We start from the raw sequence: 19,201 nt of genomic DNA, 5'->3' as shown, positions 1-19,201 counted from the left end.
ATCATGAGCAAAGAGGAGTGAATGAGCCTGGTGTGCAGCAACGTAGAGCATGGACTGGCTGGAGTGAGTGAGGGCGGGAGAGGAGGCTGGAGGGGCACACGAAGGAGTGAACGTGTTAGACAGCGGGGAGCCAGCAAAAGTGTTAAGTGACACGATCAGCTTGAATTTTAAGGCGACAGGTTGCTGCAGGCGCAGGACTGGGGGGGTTCAGAGAAATGCAAGGGTCATGGGTGTGTAGAGAAGAAGGGGGGGGGGCGAGGCCTGCAGAGGGGACCAGACCTGAGCGGCAGAGAGAGAACACTTCTTGCAGACCCTGTGGACCAGGGAGGGAGAGTGAGGTGCCAGGATGATTGGTTTCCTGCTTGGAAGGCTAAGGGTGTGGTATTGGGAGCATAATCAGATGTGGTATCATGATTGGGCAGGTGGAGTTAAAAGCTTGGGCTCAGTGCCCGACTGGCGTGGTTCAGTGGTTGAGTGTTGACCTATGAACCACGAGGTTATAGTTCAATTCCTGGTCAGGGCACATGCCCAGATTGCGGCCATGCAGGAGGCAGTAGCCGAGCAATGATTCTCTCTCATCACTGATGTTTCTCTCTCTCTCTCTCTCCCTCCCTCCTTTCTATTTTTGTCTCTGTCTCTCTTTCTCTTTCCTTTCTGAAATCAATAAAAATAATTCCTAGCCAGTTTGGCTCAGTGAAATCAATAAAGATATAAAAACAAAATAAAATAAAAGCTTGGACTCAGCAACAAAATGCCTTGATTCAAATCTGAGCTCCACCACTTACTAGCTCAGTCCTAAGGAAGTCACCTTCACCTCTTCAGTTCACCTGTTCAGTAGGCATCGCAGAGATGATGAGAAGACCGAATGAGGTAAAACTTGTAAATGCTCAGCCATTGCCTGGCATGTAGCAGATGGCATAAGAGTTAGCAAAACGATGCATACACAGCATGGTGGCTTGCTGCAGATGGCTGCCAGGACTCTTTCCATCCCTGTAAGTGCCCGCTGCCCACCTGCGAAGAGGTGGAGTCTGTTTCTGGAATCTGGGCTGGCTTTGGGACTTGCTTTGACCAAATGCATGCCCCACATGGTGTCAATGCCCTGTGGGAGCCAACCTCCAGTGGAGAAGCGTGAGAGGCCGCACAGAGGGAGTGAGGGGCACCTGCTGACCGCCAGCACCACAGCCCCAGACAGCTGAGCCCATAGAATCGTGGGAAATCATAAACGGTTGCTGTTTTAAGTCGGTAAGTGTGGGTTGGTTCACTACACAGCAGTAAACTTGTGTAGAGAAGAAAAAGGACATCACTGGGGCGGTAAGGGCTTCATTTCAGGGCCTCCATCTCAAACAGGGGCATGTGGATAGCAGATCACTACATGGATAGTATGCAGTTATGTGCATCTCAGTCACTAAATGGAAATAACTAGGAAGGTGTTGGAAGTTCAAGTTTTGGCTCAGGAAACAGGTGGAGGGAGGAGATAGAGGTTCAAGAGTCAGTCAGCATCGGACAAGACTTGGTGCCCTGGGAGAAGCTAAGCTTTTCAAAGGAGGTGACAGGAAAAAGAAAAGAGTGCCAGGATAGAGTTCTGGCCTCGTGGATGTTTAAGGGGTGGATGGAGAGACGTCTGTAATGGAGACAAGAAGTAATGATCAAGCATGGACAGAGAATAAGACAGAACAGGGAGCTCTGCATTGAGAAGGGAGGATGGAGAGCTTACAGCTACAAAGAGCAATGGATCTGAGTAGGAGGGAATGGCGATGACAAAGCAATTTGTTTCAAATAAAGTGGCAGGGGTGGAAGTCAGATGATAAGGGGCTAACACTGCAATAGAAAGGCTGTCCCTCCTCCTGCCCTCAGCTAAATCTTTTTTAAAAAATAAATATTTTATTGATTTTTTTTACAGAGAGGAAAGGAGAGGGATAGAGAGTTAGAAACATCGATGAGAGAGAAACATCGACCAGCTGCCTCTTGCACACCCCCCACTGGGGATGTGCCTGCAACCAAGATACATGCCCTTGACCAGAATCGAACCTGGGACCTTTCAGTCTGCAGGCTGACTCTCTATCCACTGAGCCAAACCGGTGAAGGCTCCTCAGCTAATTCTTGTTTTAGGTCCCCCACTAACCTTTTTAGGACCCTTATATTCTGGACTTTAAGCCTTCTCTTTCCATAAAAATCAAAAACACCTCAGTGGCCTCCTCCCAACCCCAAGTTCCTCTCCCTTCCCCTTCCCAGCCAAACTTCTCCAAAGAGTTATCTATCAGCTCCATTACCAGCTCCCACCCCTCCTGCCGCCCCTGCAGCCTGTCTCCGGCCACTGCTCTCCCCTGGCACAGCTCTCCGTGAAGTCCCAGTGAGCCCAGGAGCCAGACATCCAAAGACACTCACTTCCTGTTCATTCCTTCTCATCCTCCCAGCCCCGCGGGGAAGCTCTCCCTGACCTCCGAACAAGGTCAAACCCCCCCCCCCCCCCCCCCCCGCGGCATCTCAGTTCCTCCTGCCTCTGTAACAGTTCTTAATTGTCATGTTAAAAAATGTCCCGTTTGTGCCAGTATTCCAGGCCTCCTCAAAGACAGTGAGTACCTCTGCCTTTATTCGCCTTGGCAGCGAGGGCCTCGCTGGCCGGTGCGGGACACAGCAGGTGCTAAATAACGGGATGTTAGATAAACAGTCGGCGCCAGTCTGTGCTAGGCTTCAGGTGTCTGATAATGAAGAAGGTTCCAAAAAGTGAAGGTGGAGGGAGGAGGAGAGCCAGGGAAGGGAGGGAGGAAGGGCTGCTTCCAGACCAATCTGGAGCCTTTTTACAAAGAACACAGACCCCACAGCTGTCTGAAACGTCAGCGGCCGTGGTGGGGATATCTGCCTACCATCCGGTAGTTGGCACACAGAGCTCTGCAGTGAAGGCTTTATACCCACTATGGGTGACGCCTCTTCCTGGCATCGAGCTACCAGAATCCAGGGTCTGGATCTGTCTCATTGTGCCCACGTGAGCCTGGCACCTTCCATGTCACTGGTCCCTGACGAACTCCACAGAGCAGCAAAAGGCCTCTTCTCTGCTGCATCGCCACAGCCAACGGCCGTTTTATTGCGCTTAAATGCTTTCACTACTTGGTTGCTGATTTCCTGTGGTATATCAGTACATAAACACTCACTTTTGACATCAGAAGATCAATACATATGACAAATATTTAATATCTAACAAACACAGTATGGAGATGCAGCCAGCAAAATACAGACTATCAGAAACTTGACTGAACAAATGACCAGGTTTTTCCCCAACAAAATAATTGGGGGGGGGGGTAGTTTAAGTGATTTAAGGGACATATTTACTAGACAATTGTAAGCGATTGTTTGAATCTTTATTTAAATAGAATAACTTGAAAAGGAAATTATAGGATAATCAGAGCAATGTGAATATAGACTGGAATTCTGATGATAATAAGGCTATATCACCACTTTTTTTTGGAGTTTGGTGATAGTTGATAATATTGGGGTAAGGTTTTAAAAGGGTAGTCCTAATCTCTTTGAGATATAATTGAAATACTGATGGATTGTGAAATATGAAGTAATACAATGGATGGGATTTGCTATAAAATAATCAGAGTGAAGTGGGGTGGGGAAGAGGCCAGGGTTTTAGAAGGAAGAAGATTGTCAGTTGTCAATGGTTGAGAGCTAATGTAACTATTAGAACTTCTTCAAAGGACCTACCTTTTAAAGTGATCTTTAACGTCTGTAATAACTTAGAAGTTTTACACTTTTTAAAATGTCTAAAAGAGAGCAGTGCTCTGATTCACAAGCCTCGTGAGGTGTCTTTGAAAAAAGGCCTCAGAGCTCCGGCTGCTTGCCTTTGTCTGTTGGAGGGCTCCCTCTTTGCCCCCTCACAACAGGAGCTGGGTCTGTTTCAAGGATGCACCGACCTGCCTGCCCTCAAACAGCAGGAAGATACCCATACCCTCGGGCCAGGCCAGAGCGTTCTCAGCCTTCCTGCTGCTTTCGGACCCAGGCATGTAGCTCTACATCCATGCCTTCACCAGGCTGTACATCCATGCCTTCCCGGGCTGTTTGCAGGGCCTGTAAAACACTGCCACGCCAGTGCTTCAAGACCACACCCGGGGCCCTTGCCCCTCGGCTTTGCATCCCTCTCTGACACACTGGGCCAGCCGGGTGGTCTGCCCGTGTCTGCCCTTTACTGCTTCTTTCTCCTAAAACTTAGAACTAGCCACCTTCCAAATATTCAGAAACTTCCCATGTCCACTGGACTCTGCCAAAATCGGGTGTCGGGAAGAAATGAAATTCCTGCAAGAGTTTAATGACATTCAATCGCCTGCTGATGCAGAGGACACTGACCACCACTCACATGTACTGGGCTAAAGCGGAAATGCTGCCTGCCAGCCAGCAGTAACGCCCACGTCCAATAACCCTTGCTTGGCTACAATCTTTCTTCATTTCTACAGACAGAGCCAGTTGCTGAAAAACTTAAGAGAGAGACAGATCAGGGGTTCCCTCCCCGCATCCCCCAGCAAAATAAGTCTTCCCTAAACCTTCCCTGGTTAAATCAACTCTTCTTAAAAGAAAGCAGCCAAGTCATTCCTTCGTGTGACGGAGAGAAGATAAACAGCTAGATTTCATCCAGCGGCCTCAAAAACACACCGCACAGAACACCAGGAGCCGCATTTATCTCGTCCAGGAGCAAAGCCAATGACAACAAAGAACAGCAGCATGCATCATCGGAAGCACGGGCATTTTCCAGCTGCACCTGCAGGGACACGGGGACAGCACCCCACCCTCACCCCACCCCCATCCCTCCACCTCCCACCCTCACCCCCAGCTCCCTCACCCCCAGCTCCCTCACCCCCACCCTTCCATCCCACCCCCACCCTCACCCCCACCTCTACCACTCCCCCCCACCCGCTCCCTCACCCCTACTCCCCGCACAGGATCTGCCCACTGAGGGTCAGTGGAGACACAGACATGTATGCGTGCTGTCTTTGTTTTGTTTAAATGGGGAGGAAAGGAGGACAGTGCGGCGTTAGACATTGGAAATGTCTCAATTCCCTCCTCTCCCCCCACCTCCTCCGCGGGACAACGCAGGCGGAGCGGGGAGAAGACAGGGACAGTTCCTGGGCGTTAAATCCCCGATGACAGCCGGGGAGGCCGGAGTGTGAGTTCGGAGGGAGATCCGGGGAACCCGAGCGTGGAGGGCGGCCCGGGTCCCGGAGCCTGCGCCCCGCCGGCCGCACCGGCCCCTCCGGGCTCCGGGCTCCGGGCCGCCCAGGGACGGCGCCGCGGGGCGGCCCACTCGCACCCGGGCTGGTGGCGGCGGCGGGCGAGGCTCCTCCACTTCCGGTGGCAAACCCCTCCCTCCTCCTCCGGGAGAAATGTGACATCCCCGCCGCCCTCCCAGGCTGACAGCCCGGGGCCACCGCAGAGCCCGGGCCGGGGTCCCGCCCGTCCCGCCCCGCGGCGCCCAGCGGCGTAGGGGTGACAGCCGAGGGGGGGGGGGCAGAGAACCAGGGGGAGGAAGAGGACGGGGGTGTGGAGTCTCACCCTCCCGCCCCCGCCCGCCGACTGCCGCAATTGGCCAAAAAAAACAGTAATTCGATGTTAGCCCCCCCCAGGGCCCCCCGAACCCCGCAGCAACGAGGAACCCAGTCTCTCCCATCCGGGTGGCCTTCGCCTTCTCCCGCCCCCGTAATTGCCTGCGGGGACCCTGGAGCCCCGGGCCACGCCGCTCTGCAGAGGCTGCGGCTGGAGGGGGGGGGGGGGTAGGATCAGGGTTTGGGGGCGGCAGGAATGGGTTGGGGGAAGGGGTGGTGGAAAAGAAAAAACCAGAGGCAAGCAAGTGGCTCCCTAGCCAGCTGTTCCAGCGGCCGCTTCCTCCGACGCGGGCCGGGCGGTGCACTATCCTCCCCCCCCTCCATCTTCCTTCCCACTGCCTGTCCCCCCACCCGCCACACGCGCACAGTCCCCCCACCAGGAGCGGATCTCCGGCCTGTCAGGGGAAGGTAGGGAGGAGCTGGGGGGGAGGAGGAGGCCTGCGAGTGTCTAACCTTGTTCTTATAAACAAACCCACATGTGCAGCTGCCGCTGCTGCAACTCACCCCACAATCCCGGATATAAGTCCTGCCCCTTTAAGAGGAAAAAAAAAAAAAAAAAAAGCTTCCCCCTCCTGCCTCCCGCCCCACCCATCCACCAGGACCTTTGTCTCTCCACCCTCTTTGTCAGCCGGCCCCGCCCCTTGAGGTGGAGGAGCCAATGGGCCGAGGAGATAAGGCCGGTCCTCTGACGTCATCGCGCCTGGCCAATCAGAGGGCGCGTTGGTGGGACGCCTCGCGGAGGGCGCGCCCGGAGGCAGGAAGGCCGGAGCGAGGAAGCTCGCCGCCAAGATGGAGACAGCTCATTGCTCCGCGGCCGCGGTCGGGAACGGGGACGCGGGGTCCCAGCGGGAGCGGAGCCTGCTGCCCGAGCGGCTTCAGAGGCGAGATCAGGAGAGGCAACTGGAGGCGGAAAAGCGCAAGCAAAAGCGGCAGGACCAGGAGGTGGTGGAGGAGAAGAGCGACTTCTTCACGGCCGCCTTCGCCCGCGAGCGAGCCACCGTGGAAGAGCTGCTGCAGGGCGGGGAGTCCACCGAGCGGCTGGAGGAGGCGGCCGCCCGGCTCCAGGGGCTCCAGAAGCTGCTCAACGACTCGGTGCTGTTCCTGGCCGCCTACGAGGTGCGGCAGGCCCAGGAGGCGCTGGCGCAGCTGCAGGCGGCCCTGGCCGACCGGCGCCAGCAGCTGCAGCCCAAGAAGCGGTTCGCCTTCAAGACCCGGAGGAAGGATGCTGCTTTGGCCCCGCAAGGAGCGGACGCGGCTCCCGGCGCCGCGGCGGCGGGAAGCATCCAGGCCTCCCCGCCCTCCGTGACCGAGGACGGAGCCGCAGGCTCTAGCTGGCTCTGCGGCTTCTCCAACCTCAAGTCCCAGGTCTTGGAGAAGAGAGCGGAGGAGTTGCACCAGCGAGACGTCCTTTTGACCGAGCTGAGCAATTGCACGATCAAGCTGTACGGCAACCCCAACACCCTGCGGCTGAGCAAGGCCCGCGGCTGCACGCTGCTCTGCGGCCCGGTGTCCACGTCCGTGTTCCTGGATGACTGCAGCGAGTGCGTGCTGGCCGTGGCCTGCCAGCAGCTCCGCGTACACACGACGAGGGACACCCGCATCTTCCTGCAGGTGACCTGCAGGGCCATCGTGGAGGACTGCCACGGGATCCAGTTCGCCCCTTACACCTGGAGCTACCCGGGGATCGACCGAGACTTCGAGAGCTCTGGCTTAGATAGGAGCAAAAATAACTGGGACGATGTCGACGATTTCAACTGGTTGGCTCGGGACATGGCCTCCCCCAACTGGAGTGTGCTCCCTGAGGAAGAGCGAACGATCCAGTGGGACTGAGCGGCTGTTCCCCTTCTCTCCACCTACACCAAATGCTTCCCGTGTGGGACTGACTCCCAGCTCCTGGGACCCCAAAGTGTACTTATCATTGTCACATAGTGTATGGTCTCAGTAATTAAGACTTAAAATTGTGATAGGCGATTTGTGATTTCCATTCAGTTCGAGACAGGTATAACGCTTTTATTATTTAACACTTTTATATTTTGATAAGTATTGCTAGTATTTGCCCATGACTGTTTGAAGCCTGGGGGACGGAAGGGGGCGGGGGGAGAGTGTGGTTCTCTGTTGGTTTTTTTATTTGTGGTATTTAAAGCTTATTGCACGAGAAAGCAGGCCTTCAATAAATATTTAATAAATGAATGAATGCAGCGGGGCTCTCGTCAGAGGCCGTTAGTGTGGAATGATGGTACCGAACCTGTGCCAAGGACCGGGAAGGAGGACCTTCTTGGGTTGAGTGTCTCAGCAGGTGCGCCTGGGGAGCCTCCTCTTGGGCCTTCAGCTACACCCTAGTGTGAGCTCCTGGGGTCCAGCTGGTCATTGGCTTGTTTGAGTCCAAACGTTCGGCTTGGACCCCCAGAAGCTCATGGTTTTCCCACCTGTAAAGCCAAAGCTGGTAGAGCTACCAATTTTTTGTGCCTTGAAAACCTCATAGACACTGTTCTGAGTACCTCACTCCAATACGCTTATTGAGGCCTCAGAATCGTATGAGGGAGGTTCCGTTCGCACTGCTTTTCAAACGAGGAAGCATAAGTATGCTGCTCGAGGTCCCGCATGCTGGTGGACTGGGATTTAAAGTTGGCCTTCACCCACTACAAGATGGTGATTTTAAATTGTGTTGACAAGAAGCATGCAAAATAATTAAAAGGGGCAAATTGCTTTAAAAAAATATATATATTTTTAATTGATTTCAGAGAGGGAAGGAAGAGGGAGAGAGAGAGAAAAAAAAATCAGTGATGAGAGAGAATCATTGGTTGGCTGCCTCCTGCATGCCCCCCGGCAGCGGAGGATCAACCTGCAACCCCGGGCATGTGCCTTCACCGGGATTGAACTGACCACTGAGCCATGCCAGCCAGGCGAATTGCTCTTTTTTTTTTTTTTTTTTAACTTCTCGGGTATAATTATGGTAGGTTTCCTCATACAAAAAATGGAGACAGCCCTGGCAGGGTCGCTCATTTGGTTCAAGTGTAACCCTGTATGCCAAGGTTGTGGGTTTGATCCTGGGTCAGGGCACATGCAAGAATCAACCAGTGAATACATAAATAAGTGGGATAACAAATCAACGTTTCTCCCTTCCTCTCTCTCTCAAAAAAAAAAATAAATAAAGTAAAAGAAATTGAAGCAAACATCTAGTTCAGTCTATTTTTTTTAATGGTGTTTTCTATAACCATGTGGTATTATATGTAGCATGACGTCATAGACATTAAATGGCTGTCTAGGGAAGAGGGCATGGAGACAAGATCCAGCTCAATTTTCCACTCATTTTGCTATGATTAAGGTTACTAACGTGGCTTTCTGCTCTATACACTACCATTCATTATTCTTAAATGGCTAGTTGAAAGATTTAAAAAAAGCTTTTTTGGGTCTTATGGCCTGTAACTAATTGCTTTATATTTAATAATTGCCACAATTATTAATGTGTTTAAAGTACCTTAAAGCATTTATATGTTTAATATTTATATGTTCTATTTTGTTCCAAAAAAGGGTTTAAAGTAATTTCTAGGATATGTGAACTGTAATAAGATAACAACTAAGGAGGAGGAGGAACAGGAGAGTCACAAAATGGAGGCAGAAAAGTGGTCAATGGAAGTGTGGCCTGCTGTCCTGGCTGAGTGGCTCAGTTGGAGCATCGTCCTGTTCACCAAAATATTGTGGGTTCAGTTCCTGGTCAGGGCACTTAGCTAGGTTGTGGGTTTAATCCCTGGTTTGGGAGGCAATTGATTGATGTTTCTCTCTCCCCCTTCCTCTATCTTTAAATCAATAAAAACATCCTCGAGAGAGGATTTAAAAAAGAAGAAAAGTATAGCCTGCTGAGCCCTATTCCTTAGTCTGAGGTCAATCCAGAATTTACCCCCTCTATTAGCTGTGACTTGAAAAAGGATCCTAGTCAGTTTCACAATTTACAACATGCACAAAGGAAAAGAAGGGGGAGGGGGGGAGTCAGTTGCTTAGAAGAAACAATCCTAATAAAAGATAATTATTTTGTAATGAAATTCTCAACCATGTCTTCACATTAGAAACTATGATTGGTATCCCAAGATTATGTCCCTGAACACTGACAGTTTAACACCAAGTATACTGCTTGTGGTACTAATAGGCTTGCAATTCATATGTGTGGAATGATCATTTTTGTAAGAAAGGTAACTACATCTAAAAATATTAACCTTCTGCAAATCTGCAGTTTGTAATCCTATATAATAAAACCCTAATATGCAAATTGACCAAACGGCAGAGTGACCAGTTGCTGTGATGCACACTGACCAGCAGGGGGCAGACACTCAATGCTGGAGCTGCCCTGGTGATCAGTGCACTCCCACAGTGGGAGCATCACTCAGCCAGAAGCTGGGCTCGTGGCTGGCGAGTGCAGCGGTGGTGTTGGAAGCCTCTCCTGCCTCTGATGCAGGTGGGTGGTAAGGAGTGAGGGGTCCCGGACTGCAAGAGCCCCTGACTGTCAGAGGGATGTCTGACTGCCAGCTTAGTCCCAATCCCCCTAAGCCATCAGTCAGACATCCCCAAGGGGTCTAGGACTGTGAGAGGGTGCAGGCTGGGCTAAGGGACCCCCCCCCCCCAACCTGCAGTGCACTAATTTTGTGCACCAGGCCTCTAATACATAATAAACTCACAAAATTATGGCAGTTTAAACCCTAATTCATGCTTGCTAATCTCAGCTGAGCTTTCCTTGCTACTTAGCAAGCCTGTCCTGCCTTCCTGAATAGCCCGCACCACATTACTTATGTCAACTATCCCAGACCTTTTTCTTCTTTCCTAAAGCTCAAAATTGAACGGCTGTAACTGCTGATTTCACCTAACACATTGTAGGCCATCCAACCAGCACCCCCTTAACATTCCTCAATATTTGAAAACATTTCCAGAGCTACCTCCTCCACTTGTGCCCATCCCCTCCTACTTCCTATAGAGCCTGCTCCCTTCCCATTGGTCTTTTTCTTTTTCAAAATACCAGACCCCCAGATCCTCCATCCTACATATAGCTGAATGGTGTTCCGGCTCCTTCCCTCTGTCAGCCATCGTTTTTTAAAATATATTTTTTTATTGATTTCAGAGAGGGAGAGAGAGAAACATCAATGATGAGAGAGAATCATTAATCGGCTGCCTCCTGCAGGCCCCCTACCAGGGATCAAGCCTGCAACCCGGGCATGTGCCCTTGGCAGGAATTGAACCCATGAACCCAAGACCCTCCAGTCCACAGGGAGATGCTCTATCCACTGAGCCAAAGCAGCTAGGGCTCTACCAACCATCTCAAAAGAGTAGCTGTGTCCACCTACAACTACATCTGCTCCTTTACGTCTGGAATCTTACCTTGTTTTCTCGGCTGAACTGGCTCATTGATGGTATCAGCAGCCTCAGCACCAAATCTAGCAGATTGCGCTCCCCTCCATCCTGTCCCTTCCCTCTAGGTGCAGTTCACTACCTTGCCCTGGAAGTTCTCTCTTTCCTGGCCCTCCATAGCCTTGCTCTACCCTGTTTCTCTTAGGGCAGCTTCTTTCCCTTCATTGGGGTTCTGGTGACCTACAGGCCTTAAGTGTGAGTGATGCTTCACGTTTTGTCTCCAGCTTCTTGTATTGGGTCTCTTCAGAATCCCAGCTCTCAACCTGATGTGCACAGTCCTGCCTGTATCCCCGGCCTCCACCCTCAGTGGGCTCAGCTGCCTTTCAAATCCATGTATCCTTTACAATCTCCATTCTCACCTCTTTCCCTCCCAAGTTCCATGTTTCATTTAGCGATGTGATGTAACTGTTCTCCAGACACTTAACAGCTTACCAGGGCCAAGCAGGCAAAGTCAATGAGGAAGCTGCTGGAGTAGGCCATCGGGAGGAGGGGACCAGATGACTTGGCAGACATCACGCATTTTGAAAACACTGTACAAGCCAAGCCAGGCTTTTCTGCAGTCTGCATCTGGTCCCTGCGCCGTCCGATTTGTAACATCAGATTTCCAAATCAGATCAGTTCCACCCTCAGCAGGTCCTGCCCACTCATCCTATCCCTTCAAGTCTCTGCCATTTCAGAAAGTTAGACCTTACTATGTTTTCCCTACACTTAAACTGCCATGGATTTTTAAAAAAAAATATACATTTTATTGATTTTTTTACAGAGAGGAAGGGAGAGGGACAGAGGGTCAGAAACAGCGATGAGAAACATCAATCAGCTGCCTCCCACACCCCCCCCCACAGGGGATATGCCCGCAACCAAGGTACATGCCCTTGACTGGAATCAACCCTGGGACCCCTGAATCCTCAGGGCCTGCCATGGATTTTTTTTAAACCAAAATAGCAACAATAAAAACCCCTCAAAACCTATGTTAAAGTCTCATCCCTGATTTTTAAATGTTGATTAAAGTAATTTAGTTAAGTTTTTATTATGCAAATGTAATGATAATGTTAGTACAATGAGGGCCTATGACACCAACAGTGTAATGACCAGTTTCATTAAAATTAACTCTGGCCCCAGGTGGTTTGGCTCAGTGGATAGACCATCAGCCCAGGACTGAAGGGTCCTGGTTCGATTCCAGTCAAGGGTATATACCTAGATTTCAGGCTCAATCCCCAGCCCTGCTCCGGGCTGTGTGGGAGGCAACCAATTGATGTATCTCTCTCACATCGATGTTTCTCTCTCTGTGTCTCTCCCCCTCCATCCCACTCTAAAAATCAATGGAAAAATATCCTCGGGTGAGGATTAACAACAAAAACTAACTCTGGAAAAGCAATAAAATAGCACATTAGTCAAGTGATTCGTTTGTTAAATTTTATTTATGAACAGATATGACATATGGTATGGTATATGGTATTATATGAATATTGTATAATTATAAAGGATCATTCCAGAGTCTCAACCCAATAAAAATAAGAAATATAGTCAATTTCCTTGTAAGTTCCAATGCTGAAATTCTGATTACAAGAGTTATTATTGAGATCAACCGAAGGACTTGTATACATGCATATAAGTACAACCAATGGGCACAAAACTCTGGGGAGGGAGGGTATGTATGGGGGGGGGGAGGGGGCAATGTTAAAATATGTGCACAGATAATAATTTTTTTAAAAAAGTTATTATTGAAAAAAAAATTGTTTCAATTTTCTTAATCAGGCAGAAATGGACAAAATAGCAAGATGTAAAGATTCAATACACTATGGCTAATGTTACATGATAAAACAATCTAAACTAATGAAAGGGTAATATGCTAATTAGACTGGGTCAACCGAACATCTTCCGGTCATCAGGTCCTCCTTCTGGACAAAACCACAGTGGTAGGGGCCAAGGCAGAGGTGTTAGGGGTGATCAGGCCAGCAGGGGAGAGCAGTTATGAGTGATCAGACTGCCAAGGGAGGGCGTCTAGGGGCGATCAGGTCGGCAGAGGAGAGCAGTTAGGGGTGATCAGGCAGGCAGGCAGAGGGTTAGGAACAATCAGGCAGGTAGGAGGAGTTAGGGACAAGCAGGCAGAGGCAGTTAGGGGCGTTCAGGCAGGCAGGTGAGTGGTTAGGAGCCAGCGGCCTTGGATTGTGAGAGGGATGTTGGGATCAGACCTAAACCAGCAGTTGGACATCCCCTGAAGGGACCCGGATTGAAAAGGTTGTAGGCCAGGCTGAGGAAAACCCCCATGCATGAATTTTGTGCACCGGGCCTGTTTTTTTTTTTTTTTTTTTTTTTTTTTTTTTTTTTTTTTTTTTTTTTATAAACATCATGCCAATTACTCTGGTACCATAGAAATTAGACAACTAAATTGCATTCATTTCAAAAATCTCATCACCAACTTAAAAACTTAGTCATACTATATTTAATTATTTCCTTATAAATAAAATAAAGTGGCCATTACCATTAAGACGAGGGTAAATTATTTACCCAGCTTACCAGGGCCAAGCAGGAAAGGGGGGAAGACACAATGTGGCATAGAAAGCCACACTCAGTTCAACTGACCAAATGTTTTAGCCTTCACTATGCACCTGTGTAGTGCTGAATGCTAAGATCATAATGCTGAACAAAGCAAGCGTGGTCTTCTCCTTCATGGAGGTTCCAGTCTAGCTGACGATCAAATGAGTGAAAGAACAACCATGATGGAGACATTCTGAGAACTCTGAGTGGGCGCTGCCCCGTTCTAGCCTCTCCAGGGGAGAGGGGCCTTCAGGAAAGCATCTCTAGCACCACCAGTCCAGGTTTGAAGTCCCCGGTGACCCCCATGCCCACTGCCCACTCAGAGCAGCAGCGTCCCAGGAGGAAGGAGTTACCCAAAGGCCTGGCGTCCCACCGCTCAGACACTGTGCTTGCCCTGAACTGCAAGAACTGACCAAACCAAGCAAGGCGACGCAGAGCCTTCTATTCACCTGGGAACCATCCTCAACGTTCTGTTCTGCCTACATTATTATAAAATCAAGGCCCGGTGCACGAAACTCATTCAAGGAGCTTGGTCTGCGTAGTCATGGCGGCTGCCTCAGCCCTTGCAGCCCCCACTTCATCTGGAAGGTCATTCAGAAGGTCGTTTGGCTGCCCAGCCTAATTAGCATATTACACTTTTATTAGTATAGATTTTTTTAAATTTTTAAATTTTTTATTTATTTATTTTTTTTAGTTTAAGACCTTTCAGTTGTGTTTGTTTCACCAAGAAAGCTATCTATAACCTAATTTTTACAACTAATATCAAGGTACAGGTTTGATTCTAAGATGATTTTTTAAAACAGGTAAGTCATGCGCAGGGATCAGAAAGATCAAAATAAAAAGTAATTCTCCCTCCTTCCTTTGATCCCAGCCATTCAGTTCTCTTCTAAGAACAACTACCCTTTACCTGTTTCCTTTGTATTCCTCTGGCCTATGCAATTTCAAACTTATGTACAAAATATCCTTCTTCCATATGTACCGTAGGTTCCTTGCCTTTGTCACTAACATTATAGTAAGTCCTCGCTTAATGTTGTCAATAGATTCTTCAACTTCAAGCAAAACGATGGATAATGAAACCAATATTACCATAGGCTAATTGATACAAACAAGAGTTAAGTTCCTAAGGCATCCCATCAATGTTATAATGAAACTATGGGGCCCGGTGCACGAATTTGTGCACCTTGAAAGGAACTGTGGGCCACAAGGCTGCAGCAGGCACAGGGGTGGGTCTGGGCCCACCTTCTGCGCCCTCATCCAGCCCCTCCCACCATGGCTCCCAGTCTCTGTCTGCCAGCAGCCCCTCTCCTGCTGCTGCCGCTCCCAAGTGTTGATGACACTGGCCCCACTTGTACCCACTGACGGTGTGAAGCAATTGGGGCTGATGACAGCAGCGGGTGTGAGCAGTGGCTGCTGGGTGATCAGGGCCGGCAAACACCACTGGCACCTGCTGTTGGTGCCGAGTGATCTGGATCAGCGCTGGGCATTGGCAGTGGGTGCGAGTGGGGCTGGCACCAGCAGCAGGTGTGAGCGCCAGGTGGGACCATGGCTCACGGGAGCGAAGAATCCTCAGTAACCACCAGAGGCTCGCCCTGATGACTGCAACTGGCCTTAGTCTGGGGCCCTGCGCACCTGCGCCACCATCCCGCCCGGCTAACACCCATCATGTTTTGCACACGCCCCCTGGTGGTCGTCAGTGCATGTCACAGCGACCGGTGGTTTAGTTGTTCGTTTGTTCCAGTTGTTCTGCCGATTTGCATATTAGCCTTTTATCATATAGGATGACACTGAACGAAACGACGCAGAGTCCTCTCACTCTGTTTACCTGCTGAGAGGTGTTCTGGTATGTGGCAGGAATGTACCGTACTTCTTTATCCAGTCTGTGACGAACGTTTAGGTTGTTTCCAATCTTTCACCATTAGAAAAACACTACAACGAATGTCCGTATACAGAAGTTATTTGGCATGTGTGCAGTGTATCTGTAGTCTAAGTACCTAGAAGTGGAATTGCTCAGTCCACAGGTTACAAACATTTCTAATATTGACAGATCTTATATAATCCAAAGAATTCCCACTCTCTCTAGCCACGTCTGAGAGTGCTCTTTCTCCACACCCTTATCCATATACTATGCTATCAGGTTTTTGGATCTTTGCCAGTCTGATGGTTACAAAGTGTTACCTTCCTGTTACAGTAATTGCGATCATCTAACCTGCCACCCGCCTCCAATTTCTAAGCCATTCTGCAAGTAGCTACCAAACCAGTTTTCTTAACGCATGTCACGGCTGGTCTAAGCCCTCTCAGGTTCCACTGCCTGCCGGACGCCCTGGCCTGGGAGACAAGCTCCTCGGCCATCTGCTCCTCCCCAGCCTCCTGTTCCCACGCCGTGTTCCACCGCTTCATCACACTCACTTCATGCTCCAACCGGTCTGAGCTAACGCCCATTCACCAGACACTGTCTCCGGAGGGGCCTGGCAGGAAACAGATGGCACACTCAAAACAGGTAATTGGAGAGGAGCTTACTACAGGAGCTACTCACAGAGCTGTGGGCAGGGTTCAGGAGAAGCATGAGGGATGGGGCAATGCCTGTCACATTAGCAGGCCAATTCCAGAAGCCCATAGAAAGATAATGTATCAGAGTTTATTCTAGGGAGGCCAGAATAGTCTGACTTTAGGAAAAATGACATTTAATTTACCACACTAAGAGATAGAGGGAAATCCTTTATGATTATCTTAACAGAGATAGAATAAGCCTTCTATAAATTTCAGCTTCTATTCATGAGAACACACTTTTGGCAAAGTAGGAAGAGAAGGGAACTAACTTCTTTAACTTGTTAAGGATATCTTCTAAAACCTACAGCAACCGTGATACTTAATGGTGAATCATTAACAAGTTAATTAAGAACAAGACAAAACAAACAAAACAAACAAACAACTGTAGCAGTTGGTTAGAGTGTTGGCCTAATATGCCAAGGTTTCAGATTCAATCTCCTGTCAGGGCACATGCCAGAAGCAACCAATGAATGCATAAATACGTGGGAAAACAAAAATCAATATTTCTCTCTCCCTTCCTCTCTCTCTCTCTCTCTCTCTCTCTCTCTCTCTCTCTCTCAAATCAATAACAAATAATGTTATATAAAACACATAATATTGAGTGAAAAAAAAGAAGATCCTGAAGACTGTGTATGATATGATCTAACTTTGTGACTCTGAAAACAAGCAAAGACAGATGTGCAGGGAAATAAATACTTCATGGTGGTTATGTGAAGAGAAAAGCTGAGGTGTCCAGAATCACGGCTACATCGGCTGCCATAGCAGAACACCACCGGCTGGCGGCCTGACTAGGAATCTATTTCCTCACAGCTCCGGAGGCTGGAAGTCCAAGAGGGAGGCGCCCGCTGGTTTGGTTTCTGGGGAAAGCTCTCTTTCCGATTCCCTGCTATGATCAAGCTGTGCATGTATGACTGTGGACCTTCCTGTATGTGTCCATGTTTTAAAAGTAATGTTGGGGCCTGGCTGGCGTGGCTCAGTTGGTTGGGCATTGACCCATGCACCGAAAGATTGCCGGTTCCACCCCTAGTAGAGGGTGTGCAGGAGGCAGCAGATGGATCAATATTTCTCTCTCATGTTGATGTTTCTCTCTCTCTCTCAAAATCAGAATATATTTTTTAAAAGTAGTGTTTTGGGGGCAAAGCAAAAAGAATACTTAGATGATTCTATTTATGTCAAGTTCAAAATCATGCAAAATGAAGCAGTGTGTGTTTAAGGATGTATGTGTAGGTTGTACCACTAGCGAAAGTCACGAGATGGATACATACCAAATTCCGATGGTCTCTGGGAGGAAAGGAGGGACATCCGGTGCTGGGGATAGTCTGTGTCTTATGCTGGGGGAGGAAATAGAGGCGTTCATTTGAGCCTATTCTCTTCATGTATGACATACTTACCAGGAACAAAAAAAAAAAAAAAGGAAAGAAGGAAGAAAGGATGAAAAAGAATGGAGGGTAAAGGAAAGTCAGGATGACAATCAAGGGAGAGAGGTTAAGGATACGAAAACCAGTTAATTATCCAAAGACCCAACCTGTGCCTTGGACGGGGGGTCCAGAGAGATGATTTTTTTATATATATAGAGAGGGGGAGAGAGAACGAGAAAAAGAGAGAGATTTGTTGTTCACTTATTTGTGCATTAATTGGTTGCTTCCTGTATGTGCCCTGACCAGGGATAGAGCCTGCAACCTTTTGGTATGCAGGACAACACTCCAACCCACTGAGCCACCCAGCCAAGGCTTGTGTTTTTATTTTTTTAAATCCTTAACTGAAGACATTTTTCCATTGATTTTTTTTTTTTGAGAGAGAGAGAATGGAAGGGAGGAGAGAGCGGGAGAGAGAAACATTGATATAAAAGAGACACATAGATTGGTCGTCTCCTGCACACGCCCTGACCCTGGCCGGGGATCTTGCCTACAAGCGAAGTATGTGCCCTAGAACGGGAATTGAACCTGAGACCCTTTGGTCCGCAGGTCTGACACTCCAACCGCTGAGCCAAACCGGCCAGGGCTTGGGTTTCTTTATTGTTTTAAAAAGGTATAATTTCATTATTTTCATCCCATTATTATATCAGCATTAAAGGAATTTGTAAAGAAAACCAAATCACCCTTAATTCCATTAACATATTTATAACTGATTTATAACATCTAGACTCACCTCCAGTGGCCCAGTAGGGAGGGAGCCAGCTGTCCATCAGAGATTCCTTAGTCTTTCCTTTACAACCCACTGTCCTCTGCTTGCTCCTCTCCACATCCTGCCTTGCTGCATAAGCTCGAAGAGCTTGGCCTGGGACCTATCTGAGTGTCTGTTTTCTTAGCTTTCTAGATAATGTACATCCTCGAGGATTCTAGCCCAGGAGGTCTGGTCCCCCTTTTCTCTTCACGGAGGCCATTCTACTTCTGGCCACCAGGGGGAACCCTCGGGCTTGCGAGGGCCTCAACTCTGCCCCATAGGTCATTTGAGGACTATAAGGTCCTTGACTAAACCAGTTATTTTAGAGCTATTTTAAGATTTTTGTTTCTCGTTTCTACATCAAATCTTTCTTTCTTCCTTTCCTTCCCTCTGATTTTCTGTTGTTTGCACACATCTCTGAGAGTCTCTCAGTCATTCTGTCCCTTTTCTCTCAGGGTACTTGCCTTCAGACTCTGTGTATCTGAGCGAGGAGTCTGCTCCTCCTTGTGAGCATTTTCTCTTGTGGGAAAAAAGCTACAGAAAACAAACCACATCTCCCCCCAATGTCTTTGATGGTGAAGAGATGAGATCCTTTGACGGTCCAAAGCTATTGGAAGCCAAGTCTGTCATTTGGGATATAAAAATGTCAGCCTATATAAAAAAAAGCTTAATATGCTAAGTGTCTGATCGTCTGGTCATCCACTCAACCAATCAAAGCATAATATGCTAATAATAAACTAAAACTGCTCAAGTGCTCACTATGACGTGCACTGACCACCAGGAGGCAGATGCTCCAACTGATAGGTTAGCTTGCTGCTGGGGTCTGACCAATCAGGACTGAGTGAGATGGGCCAGACATGCCCTGGACCTCTCCCACTGTCCCTCCCTGGCTGGCCGATCTCCCACATCCCTCCCTGGCCCCAGTTGTGCACCAGCGGTGTCCCTTGGCCTGGCCTGCACCCTCT

The 19,201-nt window shown here is 49.0% G+C and overlaps 2 protein-coding genes across 3 annotated transcripts in view; one reads left to right on the top strand and one right to left on the bottom strand.

Moving 5' to 3' along the window:
- Positions 1–6,125, bottom strand: part of BICRAL (BICRA like chromatin remodeling complex associated protein) — a 100,504-nt gene extending 94,379 nt beyond the window's left edge. For both annotated transcript variants that reach the window (XM_084890263.1, XM_084890268.1), the window contains exon 1: positions 6,099–6,125. The gene's annotated coding sequence lies outside the window, so the exon portion shown is untranslated. The remainder of the gene's footprint in view (positions 1–6,098) is intronic.
- A 115-nt stretch (positions 6,126–6,240) lies between these two features.
- On the top strand, positions 6,241–9,511 carry TBCC (tubulin folding cofactor C). The gene has a single exon (XM_084890300.1). It carries the CDS (start codon positions 6,384–6,386, stop codon positions 7,422–7,424), a length of 1,041 nt encoding a protein of 346 aa, XP_084746426.1. The 5' UTR covers positions 6,241–6,383; the 3' UTR covers positions 7,425–9,511.
- The last annotated feature ends 9,690 nt before the right edge of the window (positions 9,512–19,201 follow it).

The sequence above is a fragment of the Pipistrellus hanaki genome (genome assembly GCF_964339955.1).
Source record: "Pipistrellus hanaki genome assembly, chromosome: 7".
Taxonomy (NCBI): Eukaryota; Metazoa; Chordata; class Mammalia; order Chiroptera; family Vespertilionidae; genus Pipistrellus; species Pipistrellus hanaki.
This window is presented reverse-complemented; position numbering and strand designations above follow the sequence as displayed.

Coding starts and splice junctions, on each gene's coding strand:
- TBCC (XM_084890300.1), top strand. CDS start 6,384: ATGGAGACAGCTCATTGCTCCGCGGCCGCGGTCGGGAACGGGGACGCG.